Here is a 17,618-nt window from a genome sequence, read left to right as displayed (position 1 = left end):
TAAAAAAATTCCAAATGCTAGAATCGTTAGCTTTCCATTCTTGTGTTTTAATTTATATGACACACTTTTCTTTTTAATTAGTCTTTAAAATAATATTATATTTTTATATTCTATAACAATTTAGTTTTAAAATGTTCATTTTATTCATAATTAAATGATTTAAAGTCATACAAATATTTATGACTTATTTTATTCACAAATTTCAGAAATCTTTATTTTTATTTAAATTTTATGTCAAATCAAAATACATCTAATAAATTGAGGTTAGAAGCAAGCACCTATTCGTCGACATATCTGCTTCTAGCCTAGGGTTTTTATGAAATTTTTGTACTTTCTTCATTTAAGTTTGTTTGTCTTAGTTTTCTTTTTAGTTTGTTACATATTTGAAAATTATATTAAAAAAATACTATAAATCACAATAATTAACAATTTAAAATATTTTTAAGCTATATAAAAAATGTTTGACTCTCAAAATTCTATCTGTGCCACTTAAATTGAGACAGAGGGAATATAAGCATATTATTTTTAAAAAAAATTAAATCACAATAGTTAACAACTTAAATAAAAATTTGGATAACTCCAAATTTCATTTCTATCACATAAATTAAAATATCAGAAATAATATATATCTAGTAAAAGATAATTTGGTGCACTAAAGCTTCCGCTATATCTAGTATTACCTTTAAATGGCAGTTGATCATTATGTGAATACCAAACAGGAGAAAGGAATAATAAAAACCAAGAAATCAGAGATCGCCAACTTATTACTGTAAGTATTTTTCAACACAATCACAAAAAAAGAGGACATAACTAACGTAGATTAACAGTTAAAATACCATAGGCCAAATTTATGTAATTAATTAGTACATATAAGTAATCATTTTACATGGATTTACCAAAGTTGAAATTAGGTTTCAATTCGAAGCTTTACATCTTTAATTTCCTTCTAACTACCGACATTATTACTGTGAATTATCATTAAACTTTTGTTGACTTATTACAAAAGATATCAGAAGGAATTGAAGATAGACTATTTATAAGGGATTTGTTTTACCAAACTTTTCTTAATAATGATTATTTTTATTAAATATAGTTATTTAATAATAAAAATAATATTAAAAGAAAATAATAGTCCTATCTTAAATTAGAAAAGATCAATTTTTTTAATACAAGGTGCTAAAATCAAAGAGAACGAACCACGAAGGGAACAAGAATATTTGAGAGAATTTCATGTAGCTTTCTCAATAGCACCATTTATTTATACACCATAAATAAATCTATTACTATTAGGCCTATAATTTCCTTATTTATCATAATCTAAAATTACCAAATATACATATCATGATTTCATATTAAATAAATTATGGATCTAACTTAACACAAAAACTAGCTTAAAAGGTAAAAATTGCTTAAGCCACATAAAGAATTCAAGACAAATCATTCAACGTTGGATATGAGATTTCATTTATCATTTCCTCCCTTCCCCCCCCCCCACATACTTAGACATTATCCGATAGTACTGAATACAAAAATAATTTATTTGGGAGCTCAATATTATCACCCCCACACACTCATCACTATTTGATATTGAATACGTAAATAGTTTATATCTATATTTGATATAAGTTACAAACAATTTAAACAGAGGAATATTTTCTAACGTAGATATATTAATCTTATTTTTTTGTTGAAAAATAAGTTGTTATATGACTTTGAGCACTCATAAAGTGAAAAGACTATTATTATAAGGAATAGAAACATTTTGCATGAATATTTTGTCCACATCTAGATATCATTAATACAGATTTTCACAAAAATAAATAAATAAATAAAAGTTATAAAAAAAAGTGAGATTGTTCTACGTGTCAATTTGGCAGTTGGGGGAAATTGGGATACTATTAAGAAAGCCAAGATATTGACCTACATGTTCACTTCTTAAAGTTAAGCCTCATTTTATCATGCGTTTTATGAGATCTTTTCCTTTTTTCTTTCGAGTTTAGAAAATAAGGAAAGGTGTCTTGTCGATCATTGCTTGCTGATGATAAAACTCGTCGTCAATTAAAAGATTTTCGCATTAAATTTAGTTGAAAATGTAGGTGTTCGATACGTTCCTTGCTTGCGAACTTCTTTAGTAGAATGTATAGATGTGTCGTTCCTCATATTTGTCGTTGTCTCCAGAATTCAAGTAGCTCGTATACTTTCAAAGAGTCAGACATATATACCCTTGTTTCTGTCTCCAATTATGTGATTCATCAACTCACTGAGTGATTTTTTCCCACCATTCGTTGGAGTCCCTATCTCTTAAAGTACGATTAAATTTTTTCCTCATTTGCCAATTAAAAAAAGCGTTATATTAATTATTACAAAATAACTTTATTCTTTGAAAGAACTATTTCATATCAAATCCAACTCCACTTCATTTCTCTCTATTTTTTCCAAGTTCTAGCTTGAATTAAGGATGCATGTCATAGGTTATAATTAATGGCTAAGATTTCATTGACTAAAATAAGGTCCTAACATGATTTAGCTAATTAATATTTCATATATTTGCTTCTAACAATTTTAGTAATCCCAAAATCACAGCGCATGCTCTCGCTCTCTCTATATTACAAACTATTCATCTAATATATTTTATAATATTTTTTTCTTCACATCTAACATATAATAAATATATATAGTCATGGTCCCCTTTCTTTAATTATATGTACCAACATTAATAAGGACTATTAAAAGCTCGAGAGATGTGAAATATAACAACAATAACCATTATCATGCATGACACCACACATTAAGAAAAATTAATAAACAACGGCATGTTACTCGTAGGACCATTCAAAATTTATTAATTTAAGATGATCCTCTAATTAATTAGTTACACTCAAGTGAGGCAATGCGTTTTACTTAATATAGGATGAGGCGCGAGACGTGGGGCATACTTTAAATTTTTAATTTACAATATGATATAATAATATAATAACAAAAAATTATAAAAATACATCAATAGTTTAAAATAATAACAAATATGATTAAGGAAACTCATAGAAAATAAAACTTCTAACATGACTATACAAGTATAAATAATCTAATATCTTAACTTTCTAATAATAAAAGAATCATTATTTTTCAAGATAATATTTTAATCATACTATACAATTTACCCCTTTAAAAGAAAATAATCAATAAAACTTACTAGTATTATAATAAAAATATCACTCCATCATGAATAAAAATAAAATTGCTTTCAAATAGCTAAATAAAATATGATAATTTTGAGACATATGACAAAATCATGAAGACCAATGATAAGTGTAAAAGTAAAATTTTGTTACGTATTTTAAAAAAAAAGTTACTTAATATATAATCACATTCATATTGTTACCAAATAGTAAAGATGTGATACTTCAATTTGTTATTTGAGTTATTCTCAATCTTCTTATCTCTATAGATTAAAAATTATTAAGTACCATTCATTTATTTAAGAATTATGAGGGTCAACAATGTAAACTAAAGATTTTAACACATAGAATAATTTGTGTAAGATCTATTAGGCGAGCCCCGAGCGTTGAGCGTTGGATATGCTTAAGGCGTACAGTCGAACTCTTAGAATGTAAATCTTACAAAACTAAGTCTCACACTTGAATCTTAAAGCGTTTTGTTAGAGCCCCGCCCCATAGTTCGCCTCGCGAATCCATCTTTTAAAACACTGATTACACTTACTATTAAATCAAAATATTATTATACGAAGATAAAGGACCCATTTGACCATCATAATTTTTCACTTCTTCTCGATTTCCCCCCACTTTATTTAAATATCAGTATTTTGCCATAAAAATTCAAAATACAACTTAATTAAGAGGTATATTCCACATGAAAATCCAAAACTACATACCTAAATCACCTTAGGCTTTTCCTCTTTTTCTTTTTCTCATAATTAATTCTGAAAAGGAGCTAATAATTTTTTAAAATAGATTTTCTATCTTCACGAGATAAGAATATAATCTGCATACACTAAGTATCTGTTTGCTTGACTTATTTTAAGCAGCTGATAAATTGTTTTAAGTTTATAAACCGCTTTTGATAATCTAAGTCAAACAAACTCAATTATTTTTTTGGGCTTATTTTAAATACAAAATGACTTTAAATTGGCCAGTTAAATACTTAAAAAAAATTGAAAACAACTTCTAAGCAGCTTATAAGTCAATCCAAATGAACTCTAAATTCTTCTTAAATCTCATCTTACACTGAGTCGATATGTTGTTTTTTAATTAAGAATTTAATAATTTTTATTTACTCAAATTCTTATTATGTTGGGACTTTAGAATTCAACCTTGACCACCATTCAACCTTCAAAGAAAGAATGAAATCAAAGTTTTTTTTTTTGAAAAAATAAAATCTAAATAAGCTGAAATTAAAAGATTATTGAAATAGATTTTTTTTTTTAAAAAACAATATCATAAAATACTCTTCGTTTAGTGGACCACACGTGTCAGGCAGGAATTCAAATTACTAGAGAATTTATATATTTCCAATTTTACTTTAATTATATTTTCTGTCATATATACACTAAAGCCACAGGCAAATTATACACGTGGAAAATCATTTGTAATCCCACTCTCTTATAAGATGCGCGTGTTCATCACGTATCTCCGTTAGTGTCTATTTCATTGTCCCTCTTTCTCTTCTTCTCTTTCGCCGTTTCACTTCAAAGTTCAAAGAACAACTTTTTCTCTCTGGTGAGTGGTGACCAATCACAGCCGTTGATCATATCACCGGTGTAGATGTGTGTGTATATATGGATTTTTTTTATGTATATATATATATATATATATGCACACACATTTAAACATGGATTACTCAAAACCTCTTTGAAAGTTTGCCTCTTTTGTTGGTATGTTTCCAACTTTCATCTTTTTGGATTTTTTTTTTGTTAATGATTTGTTTTTGGGTAACATAGATTTCTGAGGGTTACATTCTTTTTCTGGGGGAAAGATTAAGGTTAGTGATGTGATTGAGCTAGAGAAACGATGGAAAGTTTTGAAATTTATGGCCCCCTTTTTGGATTTGAGATCAAAATTGAAGCTTTCACATGTTAAATTTTTGATCTTTGCTTTTGGTATTAAGAATTTAAGTAAAGATTTTCTTGAAAGTTCACTTGGGAGTGGTTTGGTGGAATGATTTGGGTAGGTAGTGGTGGTGGGTTTAGGGATAAATTGATAATTTGTAAACAGCCTCTCTACCCCATGTAGGGGTTGTGAGCTAAATACGGAGTTTACGAAACTAAAAAGAGTTTTGAATCTCGTGGGGTTAGACTAAAGATACCTAAAATGTATCGAAATGTCCTTTAGTAGTGTTGTTTTACACAGGTCACGTGGAAAGTTAGAATTGTTGTTGTTTTACAGTAAAGTTAGAATTAAAGAGTTCTTAAAAAAAAACGAAAACGAGACATTCTATTTGAAAGGAACTAGAAAGAAATATTAAGACAAACAGATTGTAACTGAGGGAGTAATTGTTTTGTATTTTTGTGAGATTATACGGGCTATGTTGCTGTTATTTTAACTTTTTAATGCTTAAATCCACTGCTTGATTCTTGTCACTAGGAACAGAATTTAATTTGTTAGTAATTATTCTTAATCTCCACTTGTTTCTTTCATTATCTCTCCTTTCGGATTTTGTTTGCCATGTTCTTGAGTGGGTGGTGAATTTTCAGTAGTTACTGATTTTGCTGCTTAAAAAAACAATTTATTGCTAAAACTCGGATCTTTATGAGGTATGCGGAAGAGAGAAAAATATGAGCTTGTATAGCATACAACAATTGTCACAGTTCAGTTACTTCTAATGTAAGAAATTTATGGAATTGATTTCTATTGATTCCTTTTCTATCTTTTGTTGTGGAGAGATAGGTCATATACTCATATTGGATTTACCTGAGTTAGTGTACTAATTGGTTTGTGAATTTAGTTAGTGCAATTTGCAAGGTTAAGATGGTTTTGATGATCTATTGTAGTGAAGCTGGTTTCTAGGCGACTTGTCTAGTCGTGCTTCTTCGACAGTTACCATTGTCCAGTAAATGGGCTGCTTTAATTCTAAGGTGAAAAAGCAGTTTCGTGGACACGAAGATCCTATAGCCCTTGCGTCCCAAACAGCGTGTAAGTTACTAATTGATGCTTTAAGTGTGTACATATTATGTGATACATTTTGAACTTGTCTGTTTTTTTTTTGAAACTGGTAACATCACATTTTGAACTTGTCTCGTGGATAAAGTGTTGTAATGAACAAGCAGAGCATTTCTGAAGAGAAGTCCAAGTAATGATCTTTAATTTCCTCTCTATTTTTAAGGTGCTAAAACCATTTACATTGTTCATGTGATGTTTTGGAGCATCTGTAGTTCCTCCTCGTATTGGAGAGGGGGGGCGGTGGTTATTATAGCTTTCTCCTTTCTTAAAGAGCTGGGGAAATAGCTTGAGGTGTTTATTCCTGTGTAAGGTGTGATTAGTTTGTGAGGTTGATGAGGAGGAACTATATGAAAAGGGGGTAACAGAACCCACCTAGAAAGGTGAAAATTTTGAATTAGATTTTATGCTAAAACATAATGAAACATGTACTTCTTGTGATCTGTGCGGAAGATTTTCAATGTTGTACTGAGAAGAACCAAAAGGTAGTAGGCTTAATTTATCTTCCAGTGGGGGCTCTACCCTCCCTAGACCACACTTTGTGGGACCACACTGGTATGTTGTTGTTGCTGTTGTTGCAGGCTCTATTCTTGGGTTTATTGGTTTTGCCCTTACCATATGCTTTAGATTTTTTTCCCTTGTTGGTTTTGACTACCTACTGTCTGAGAGTTAAAACATTAGACAGTTTTAGTGCTTACGCTTATTTAAAGAAAAGGTTTTAATGCTTATATTTTCTCACACTCTCCAAATTGGGATTCCTTTCTAGTATCCAATCGTCCTTCATTCCTTTATTTTAATTGTTCGCATTTCTCTTGTTTTCTGACTTTGCAGTTAGTGTTAGTGAAGTTGAAGCATTGTTTGAGCTGTTCAAGAGTATTAGTAGTTCGGTAATTGACGATGGGCTAATAAGCAAGGTAAGTCTGCTAGAATGGTGAATCTAGTCTTATTGGTTTTTAGTGTGAGGTTGTGTGCATCCTTCCAGATGAATTTCACAAGTTATTACTTGCATAACTAGGCATGTGATGTCTGTGTCTCTAATAATCAGCTGCTTACTGTTACACTGTTCTCTTTTTTCTTTTCCATCTTTTTAAATTGTACTATTGTAGTTGATCACTTGAAGGGGGTAGGTTGTGGAGAATATTTTGGCTTGGTGAAAAGAAATTTAAAATGCATTTGTTATTTATGGGTATTTTTGAGAAGGCAAACATTGAGAAAGTTTCCTTGGCAATGCCCTAATGGTAGTCCTGTTGCCTCTTATTGTTATTGTTCTTGAGGTGAAAGTTATTACCTCCCTAGATATTTAGTTCATTGTTTCTGTCACATTCCATACTTGAGGTACTTGAAAAGGTATTTGCTAAATAGGGCAGTAGACAGCTGAAGGATCATACTCGGGCTTTGTTGGTCTGTCTTTCCGCTTACTACAAATTCAGCATTACATAATCTCTCACAGTTCTCTTTGGAGGCAATTTAATTGTATAAATAGTGACCATGTTGTAGTATATTGCTTAATTTTTCTTTTTCTTTTTTAATCAAAAAACTAGATATTGAGTTTTGTGTGGTCTGTCATATTATGCACTTAAGGTCCTAGGAAATTGTACCTATTTTGGTGGGAGGTAGCAGGTATCCGATGGATTAGTCGAGTTATGCAAAAGTTGGCTTGAACTCCATTGTAGTTAAAAAAAAAAGAAGGATCCTTGGAAGTTATAAAATACTTGCTTAATCTGCATGGTTATAGTTGACTGAAGCGGCATTTACATTGGCGGTGTTTGGGATATTTTCGCATACCTCGACTAATTAATTGGACATCCTGTCTTGCGCACAAGCACATGTTACTAACATAATTCTGCCCACCAAAGGTTGGAGCAGGTGGGCTGACACATAGTATAGTAGGTGGGATTTGAACCTGGGACCTCCCAAGTTTTTATGCCCATGCCTCAACCACTAGGCTATGCCTTCAGGGTTGGGGACATGGCTGAAGCATCATATTATAGCTTTGTTTGCAAATCTTTTGGCTTACTCAAATTTAGCATTATGTGATCTAGTGCAATTCTCCTTGAAACAATGTAACTGTCGTATTACTGAACATGTGTTGTATATTTACTTTTGATGATTAATTATCAAAATATGAATATACTTTTTCTTAAACATTGAAAAATCACGGTGGATGTGCAGGAAGAATTTCAGTTGGCTTTATTCAAGAACAGAAAGAAAGAAAACCTTTTTGCAAATCGGGTACGATGCTTCATTGATTCTTTGTTTCAGTTCTGTTTGATATAATACTGATTGATTAGATCTCTATGAGACTTTGAGCATCATGAATAACAGTTGCTCAGGTAGACATATATTACGTTTCTAACAACAGCTGTGGTGGTATCAAAGTTCTGGTGATTATAGGACGTGCAGAGTTGTCAGCATATTGAGCTAATGTATATTTTTGCATGAACAACAACTAAATTTTATTAAATTATGGGATTTTGATTTCCCTTTGGAACTCTCTGCTCGTAGATTTTTTATCTCTTTGATGTGAAGCAAAAAGGGCTCATTGATTTTGGTGATTTCGTGAGGGGACTTCATGTCTTCCACCCCAATGCCCCACAAGAAGAGAAAGTCAATTGTAAGTTAAAGAAAAGATTACTATATATTTGCCGGTTTGACTTGTTCAATTTACTGCATTATTAGCATAAAAGTAGTCTTATTGAAACTCAAATTATCTCTGCCATGCAGTTTCATTTAAGCTTTATGATCTAGATGGCACAGGGTTCATTGAAAGGCAAGAGGTATTCTTTCCTTACATACTTCCTCTTAGGTCGTCGATTCAATCTTTCTTGATGGGATTTTTCTAGTAGGTAGCAAGAAGACTTTTCTATGTGGAAAATCAACTAATCTATAAGCATCTCATTGTTGTTTGAATTGTTGAAGAGTTGGAGTTATATCTGTCATGTTGCCTTATTTCTTTGTGAGACTGAATGTAGTGCTGTCCGCTGACACGAATAAGATCTCTTTCATCTTACTCTGTCTAGAGAGCATAATCAATGCTCCCCAAATTTTCCGCAGTCGATAATTAAAAAGCCAAAAATTGGGGAATCTTAGTAGTTCAGTTGGTTGGTTTGTTACCTGAACTTTCACCTTATTGGTGAGGGTTCGATTCCCCGCCTTGTAATCCCCTCCCCCATTTCCCCTTCTCCTACCCCTCAATTTTTTTTAAAGCGAAAATGCTTCTTTTCCTTTTGCATTTTTAATCATGGATAATCACTTTAAGATATTTTATGACCACACATGGGGTTGAATACAAGGAAAAAGGCATAAATTTTCCCCCGAAGTTGTACCGAAAAGTCAGTTACACACTTAAATTATCATGGTGATCTATTACACACCTAAATTACTCAAAAGTGAAATTATTACCCCCCGAGACGTATAACACCACTCTCACAGTATGTGGTGTATTACACTCGGCGCCACGTCAGAAGTTATATTTTTTTCTTTTCTTTTCTTTATTAATTAACTTTTCTTTTATTAACTATATTTTATACTAATTAACTCATAATTAATTATCAAAACTCTCATAACACCACCCATCTGCCCCTCCCCCACCCCGAACCTGAATCGTCTTCTCCACCAAAATCAAATTTACCCTCCTTCCATATCTAAAGTGGAATAAAAAAGAAGTTTGACTTATAAGTTTTTAGCTAAAATTTTTCTTCTTCTTAATGAGTTTTGAAAATAATAATAATCAAGATTCAAAATGTTGATTAAATGGAGGAAAGCAAAGGTGGGGTGTGAAGAAGAGGATAATGGGTGGGGTGTGAAGAAGAAGAGGGTGAGTGGGTGTGATGAAAAATAAAGAATTGTGTTGAAAAATAAAGAATGAAGAAGAAGAGGATAATGGGTGGGTGTGAAGAAGAAGAGGGTAGGTGGGTGTGAAGAAGAAAAGACGGAGGGGGTGGGGTAATTTTGTCTTTTTAATTTTTTTTTACTTTAATTTTGGTCTGACGCTCTATTTTTTTGTTTTTTTTTAATTTTTTTGCCACGTCAGTTTTAGGGGGGTAATAAATTCACTTTTAGATAGTTTAAGTGTGTAATAGGTCATCATGATAGTTTAAGTGTGTAACTGACTTTTTGGTACAACTTTAGGGGATAATTTATGTCTTTTCCCAATACAACTCACTTGACCTTTTCCACCAGAAAATGAGTACGAATTGGTTAAGAGAAATAGACCTTGAGGCTTACTCAATCCAAAGACCTATCTCAAGTGAGGTTGCCCAAGACTATATAAAAGATACGGCAACTTGTGTCCTCAACTAATATGCGAGTCTAATATTCCTACGCTAGCACATAGTTGAACATGGGAGAGCATGGATAACCTAACATAAGTCAAATAATGACTAACCCAACATCATGGATGGCTGTGGCTCTGATACATATTCAACTATGTGTGACCACCTAATCTGAAAGCTCCAGGTATTAGAAAGTCTACGTCTATTTATGTTATTATGTCTTCAAACAACCTCTCATGTACATACTTGATTCTTTTCAAAGGGAAAGCACGTGGAAATTCTTTTTTTTTTTTTTTATAATGGGTGAAAGTGAGACATCTTAGGACCTTTGCCTGTTCTAATTCGGGCCTTAGGGCTAACTGCAGCCACAAACTAGCCCAAGACCTTATAAAGAAACTACAATTGACACCGTTGACTAATATGAGACTTAACTGAAACAGAAGTATCAGAGGGCAACTTGAATTTTTCTTTCTAGGCATAGAATACCATTCAATATTTACTCTCTCCTTCCTGTTCTATTTTTCAGTTGTTTTCTGCCTATATTAAGTTGTAATATCACTCATACGAGATGTACTTATCAAAAAAGGAATTGAAAAACTTTTGTACTATTGGCCTTACCTTGTAATTTTTTTTTATTAAAGACTTTACTGAGGCATTTCCATTCATTTAACACTTGTATTTACTGAGTGGCTTGTTCGCCTAAATACGATCAGTAGCTTTCCCACCCTTCTCTCGAAGTTCTTTGCAGCTATCTAGGGACTCCGGAGCAGTAGGTTTTTGGTCTATTTACATTTGACTTCTAAGGTTGATGAAGGGTTATGCCAAGATCACACGATGCTATAATTAAATTTTTGTTTCTAGTTTGATATGTGTACAGGTTTTTAATTACCTGCAAAAATTTTGGCAGGTTAAACAAATGTTGATCGCACTTTTATGCGAGTCTGAGATGAAGTTGGCTGATGAGACCATAGAGAGTATACTAGATAAGGTAATTTACAAAATGACTCTTTAAACTTCTACTGTCCTAGACACAGCGATAGAAACCTCTATCGTTCTGTCTAAGAAGAGGCTCCGAGGTTAAGAGACCAATTCATGGGGCAGTTTTCATTCACAGAACTGTTTTCTTGCTTTTATCATTCTCATGGAATTTTCAATAACCATAGATTGTTACCTCTATATGTAGACTTTTGTGGAGGCAGACTCAAATCAGGATGGAAAGATTGACAAATCCGAATGGCAGATTTTTGTGAGCCAAAATCCTTCACTACTAAAGATAATGACACTTCCCTATCTAAGGTATCCACAGTTTCTCGACTAATACATCAGGAATACATTGGCTGATGATGTTGTCGTCTGATGAGATTTATGTTTTCCGCAGGGATATTACAACTACTTTTCCTAGTTTTGTGTTCCATTCTGAAGTTGATGAAGTTGCTACATAAAACTAAGAAATGTAGTTCATTTTTTCTTTTTCTTTAGCTAATTAGATGTGTGAAATGTTGTTCGAGTTTTGATCTTATTTTAGAGTACAGGAAAATTTGAGCTGATGATAATGCTAAGTATATCACGTAGCGTAAAGAGGATGCCAGCCTCCTACTGCAAAGTGATTTTATCATTGCCAAGCCTGCGTTTTTACATGATAATTGTAATGCATATGCTGTTAAAGGTCGTCTATTTGGTCACATCTGATAAATTGGAACGATACAAAGAAGATTACGTACAATTCTTGTGCAAGGTTGACACGAACAATCAAACAAATGTCCAAGTTTTGTTGAAATAGTAATGCATGTGTTAGAGGGATTTAGAAGCTAATTGCACATTCAAGTTACTTTAGTCGAAGTATATTTTATCACATGAACGAAAAAAAATTAAAGGATAAATTCTTGAAGCTTGCATAAATATACATATGGAATTACGTGCTTGTGCCTTCTGGGATGACTTATCGTTTTATTCATCATAATCAAGATTCAATGCATGTAAGAGAGGAGAGATATAATTACGTACGTTAATGCAATATAATGTCGGGTTAACATTTTTAAGAAATCACAAACTAAATTTCATAATTAAAAATCATTATTCAAAATATTTGTGGAATTAGCCCTTCTTAGAACCTTAAAGTTGTGTACCAAAACTCTACATAGTTTAAAATACGGCGATGCAATCCCAAAACAAAAGAGCAAGGAGTCTAAGTCCGAACAAATGAACTAAGAATAAAAGATAAATCCACAACAATTCGAAAGAAGTAACTCACCCTTAGATTCAGAAATCACGTAGATCACAACTAACGTCTCGCACTAGACGCCTGAATATGTGTTGTACTCAACAAAGAAAGAGCAAGTGTAGTATCAATACACAAAATCACAGTGTACTGATAGGATGATCGGCCAGCTTCAAATACGAATGTAAACACATAACTAGAACATAGCAAATACAGTGCAATACATGCATAAACCAAGTCATCAATGCAACAAGATTCTCAATCACCAATCTTGACTTAACAATTACATGAAGCAATTCCAACATGATCACAAACAAGCTCGGTTCATTCATGAAATCAACACACATGAGAAAAATCAAACATGTAAACAATCACCCATGTACCAGGCGTGGTACTTGAGCCAATCATATAGTAACATATACCAGCGTGATACCCGAGTCAATCGATAATTGAACATGTACCCAGCGTGGTACCCGAGCCAACCATAGATATTCTATAACAAGCATGGTATCCGAGTCAACTGATGATCATATACATAACACAATTACAATCACAATCACATTGAATACAACTACACTTGCAAAAGCCACAAGCAATTAAGATAAGTTCATTACATGAGATTGACACTAAGATATCATTTCATATTCATCCTTATATATTCCCTAAGTACACATTGTACAAGTAATACTATAGAAACAATTAATATGCACACATTACATAACTTGAAAAATAAATCAATCATAACCTACCTAGAGCCAAGCCTGAATGCTTTATCGAACCTGATGTGATGACCCGCTATGTCATCATACCACATAAGCGTCACGTAGTGCCACATGGCACAAAGTTATTCATATGGAAAGGCTTACATAGGAAGAAGGCTAGTCCTTAGTGGAAGGTTCTAGAGAAATGTGAGAATTTTTCATAGTAGAACTTAGAATATCATATATTTGCATGGAAGGTCCCTAGAATAGTCTAGGCATGTAAAGAGTTTTAGAGAAAAGATCTAAATGTAAATATGTAAGGACTTGTGTGATAATTATTATTTATATTTTATCCCCTTAGTGAGTAGTATAAATAGAGGGACATCCATATGTAAATTCATCAAGCAAAAATCAAAGTTCTCTACAATATAATCTTTCCTAGCAATCCTCTTGTGTTCTCTTTTCCATTCTCTTAGCGATTTCCAAGAGTCTTAGACAGTATTGACATAGCAAGATCGTGAGCAAGTAGTGCAAGAACGTGAGTAAGTTGTCAAGTGTCGCATGTGTGCTTAGTAAAAGACTAAGGACGTGACAATGTGGTATCAGAGCAAGATTACAACTAAGGGAAGGGAAAATGATGGAGAAATCAACGCTGCTAATACCCAAGCCAATGTTATTTAGGAAGCTGCCGACAAGAATGACTGTAAGAAAAAGAGGAATGCCTTCAACAAGAATCAGGAGGTGCCGCTTGAGGTAGAACCAAATAAAGGGCTTACATCCCAAGAACCTTTTACCACTGAGGTGAGCGAGGATGATGTGAAGTTCTACTCGAGGACATCTGGTCGGTAGAGAGTGGGTCACGAAGGTTAATGTGGGGATGGATGTCGTTGAGATATTTAGCCAACACTAGGGGAAAGTAGAGGGCACTCTAAGTGTTTTTCAGGGACATACTCTTGAGGAGATCGAGAGAATCCGAAATGACTTGGATAGGTATATGTAGACTGAGATAGAAATGAGGCAAACCATCGATACCTTAGAGTTCAGACTCATGGAGGCGTTGAGCACTATCGATACTATGAAGGTAAAAATAGAGGCACTCAAAAGGCAAATTGGTGATGGCGTGACTCAGACAACTAGAAACGTTGTCATGATGAGGCAGGCTAAGATCGAGGCTCCCAAGCCACTAGTGTTCAAAGGGGTTCATGATGCACATGAAGTAGAGAACTTTCTTTCGCACCTGAAGAACTATTTCTGATATGGAAATATAAGGGAAGACGATGCCAAGATCAACACCAGAGTGTTGTATTTATTAGAGACTGCCATGCTATGGTGGAAACAAAAATCGACTGATGCTGAGAGAAAGGTTTGTGCACAATTAGCACATGGAATGAGTTCAAGGTCGAGTTTAAGCGACGGTTCTTTCCAAATAATGTCTTGTACGAGGCAAGATACAAACTTCGGGAGTTGAAGCATATAGAGAGCATACACGACAATATCAAGATGTCACCATCCTTAAGCTTTATATCCCCAACCTCAGCCGCGATGACTTATTGTTCTACTTTATGGATGAGTTATAGAATTGGGCTAAGTAGGAATTGGAACACTGACAAGTCACTAATATAGATCAAGCAATAGTGGAAGCCAAGTATTTGATGGATTTCAAGAATGATAAGTATGAGAAAAACAGGCAAAAAGTCAAAGAATGACAGTGCTAAGGGTGACAGAGACTTTAGTAAAAGCAAGAAAGTACATCAACAATACCATAAGCCTCAAGATACCTACAAGTTTGATATTAAGAAGTCAATTGGTCGTCATAGCTACATGAAAAATAAAGAACAGATTGAGAGGAAGGGATGTTACTTATGTAGAAGGCCACATAGCTTCAAGGATTGTCTCGACTTAAAGAGTCTTAGCTCTATAGTGCGTGAACAGAAGGAGCAGGCGCAAGGAAAGAGTTCGGTCACATCTCAATTAGATGTGATTCGACTAGTCATCACAAAGTCAGCTAACTAAGTTAACGAGAATAGAAAATAGTATGTGGACCTTATCATCAGGAACAAGCCTACTCGTGCACTAATGGATACTAGAGAAACTCAAAATATTGTGACCGAGGTTGAAACAAAGAGACTCGAGTTGAAGCTCGCTCCAACTAACTCTCGCGTCAAGACCATGAATGTCGATCCTCAAAATGCTCATGTTGTTTCCAGAACTAGTTGTGTGAAATTGGGAAATGGGAAAGGTACGACAAACTTTACCATTACAAAGATGGATATCTTTGATATTATTCTACGGCAAGAGTTCTTCACACAATGTCATACCTTGATCGACCCCTACCTCCACTATTTCTGGGGCATGGAACAAGAAGGGGCTTGCATGATGCCTATAGTAACTATACCACACAAACAAAATCAAGCACAACTATTGGCTATACAGCTCGTGAAGGGGCTTAAGAAGGAGGGGACGATGTGCTTGAAAACCACTACAAGTTTTGAGGGAGACAAAAATAAAAAGTCATTGTCGTGTTCCATGTTCATTGAAAGGGGAAATCATCGGAGAAAGCTACACGGGAATGATATGAGGACTTGTGTCTATTCAAAGATAAGATTAGAGAGTTTATTTAGCAGCAATGCATCGTGGTCGTCGCAACATGGGGTAGGAGAGAATGTGATGACCTCCCACATAATCACGGCACATAAGTGCCATGTAAGTCACACATGGCACAAAGTTGTTCTTGTGGAAGGTTTACATAGAAAGAAGGCTAGTCCTTGGTGAAAGGCTCTAGAAAAATGTTGGAATTTCTCATGGTAGAACCTAGAATATCATAAATTTGCATGGAAGGTCCCTAGAATATTCTAGGCATGTAGAGGGTTCTAGAGAAGAGATCTAAATGTAAATATGTAAGGACTTGTGTAATAATTATTGTTTATATTTTAGCCCATTGTAAGTAGTATAAATAGAAGGGCATCCATTTTTAAATTTATTAGGCAAAAATCAAAGTTTCTCTACAATGCAATCTTTCCTATCAATCCTCTTGTATTCTCTCTTCCATTTTCTTAGCGATTCCTAAGGTCTTAGGATGACTTGGCATAGTAAGATTGTGAACAAGTGTTACAAGAACGTGGTCAAGTTGTCAAGTGCCACACGTGCGCTTAGTAAAAGATTAAGGACGTGACACTGAGCCTTCCCTTTTCGTGATGCCTTGACTTGATCTTGGTCTAAAATAAAATGCAAATATCAAAATCAATCCCAAATATCCTAAATAAACCCGGATTATATCTTAATCCTAAATCTAGGACAATTTTATGATCTTTTCACTCAATCCAAGGCTTTTTCACTAATAATTCACCCGGAATTACTAATTTTACGGTTACACAAGTGAATTACATTAATAAAATAAAAAACAACTAATTTTTATAATTAATCCAAGGTTTTACAACCCAAAATCCTCATTAGCTCAATTTTTTTCCCACCTTAGGATAAATCTAAACTCTCCCCTAGGCCACAATTATCATCTCTAAGGCCTAGGAATCAAAGTACGTACCAAGTTGAGGAACAAATTACATACCTTTGCAAAGGTTCCTGATGAAAAATTGTTGAAATTTATTCTAGGTTGCTCTTGTTTTTCCACAAAATGTACTTGCAGAATAATGAGCAATTTTGGATTTTCTTCATTAATTGCAACTAACTCCACTATAGTGGCCCAATTCTACTAGAGCGGCGCCACTATAGCGGAACAACCCGCTATAGCAGGAATTTCATCGACCGTTGTAGCGGCGTGTCACCCGCTATAGCGGCTGACACAGGACAAAACCTCAAAATCTTTCCAAAAGTGTCCATTTTGCAACACACTATCAAACCTTGACGTTTCGGATCAACCCCTTCACGTCAAGTTCGAAATCTAGAGTTCAACTCACTCGAATTCAATTTTGAAATGTCCTACGGACTCCTTAACGTCATAGCTAATGGAAAAATCAACTCAAACTTAGACATTTTACCCAATCTTTTTCCGTATTGCCCTAGGCTTCACCTTACTCAGAATTCTTCCAAACCTAGCCTAGCCTGAAATTTCCAACTCCCCAACCCGAAAATTTTCCTACTTAAAATTATTTCACCATTAGTTCACCTATAACAACAGGAAGGATCGTTAGTTCCTCACGGTGGGATTTTAATCTCAAGATATATACATACCATTCAATTTGGACTGAATATTTGAATGTTATATAAATATTGTAAAGGAGTCCATCCAAATTAAGTG

General features: G+C 33.8%; 1 protein-coding gene and 1 non-coding gene across 5 annotated transcripts; both read left to right on the top strand.

Annotated features, from left to right (window-relative positions):
- The first annotated feature begins 4,655 nt into the window (after nucleotides 1-4,655).
- On the top strand, nucleotides 4,656-12,066 carry LOC129889772 (calcineurin B-like protein 1). Of its 4 annotated transcripts, none has more exons than XM_055965216.1 (9): nucleotides 4,656-4,733; nucleotides 6,005-6,146; nucleotides 7,002-7,084; nucleotides 8,343-8,402; nucleotides 8,676-8,784; nucleotides 8,895-8,947; nucleotides 11,352-11,432; nucleotides 11,628-11,740; nucleotides 11,823-12,066. In XM_055965216.1, the coding sequence occupies exons 2-9, from the start codon at nucleotides 6,068-6,070 to the stop codon at nucleotides 11,884-11,886; spliced, it is 642 nt and encodes a 213-aa protein (XP_055821191.1). In that variant the 5' UTR covers nucleotides 4,656-4,733; nucleotides 6,005-6,067; the 3' UTR covers nucleotides 11,887-12,066. The 4 variants fall into 4 exon arrangements, with proteins under 4 accessions (XP_055821191.1, XP_055821192.1, XP_055821194.1 ...); XM_055965217.1 differs by having other exon boundaries at nucleotides 4,666-4,888; XM_055965219.1 differs by having other exon boundaries at nucleotides 4,717-4,733; nucleotides 6,010-6,146.
- A 44-nt stretch (nucleotides 12,067-12,110) lies between these two features.
- LOC129890889 (U6 spliceosomal RNA) lies at nucleotides 12,111-12,216 on the top strand. The gene has a single exon (XR_008767077.1). It is a non-coding gene; the product is annotated as a U6 spliceosomal RNA (small nuclear RNA).
- The last annotated feature ends 5,402 nt before the right edge of the window (nucleotides 12,217-17,618 follow it).

The sequence above is a fragment of the Solanum dulcamara genome, chromosome 5 (assembly GCF_947179165.1).
Source record: "Solanum dulcamara chromosome 5, daSolDulc1.2, whole genome shotgun sequence".
Classification (NCBI taxonomy): Eukaryota; Viridiplantae; Streptophyta; class Magnoliopsida; order Solanales; family Solanaceae; genus Solanum; species Solanum dulcamara.
This window is presented reverse-complemented; position numbering and strand designations above follow the sequence as displayed.

Bases quoted from the DNA above. Each gene is read 5' to 3' on its own strand.
- LOC129889772 (XM_055965216.1), top strand. From the start codon at position 6,068: ATGGGCTGCTTTAATTCTAAGGTGAAAAAGCAGTTTCGTGGACACGAA. The intron at 8,785-8,894 runs GTAAGTTAAAGA...TCTGCCATGCAG, and splicing joins ACAAGAAGAGAAAGTCAATT to TTTCATTTAAGCTTTATGAT. The intron at 11,741-11,822 runs GTATCCACAGTT...TGTTTTCCGCAG, and splicing joins ATGACACTTCCCTATCTAAG to GGATATTACAACTACTTTTC.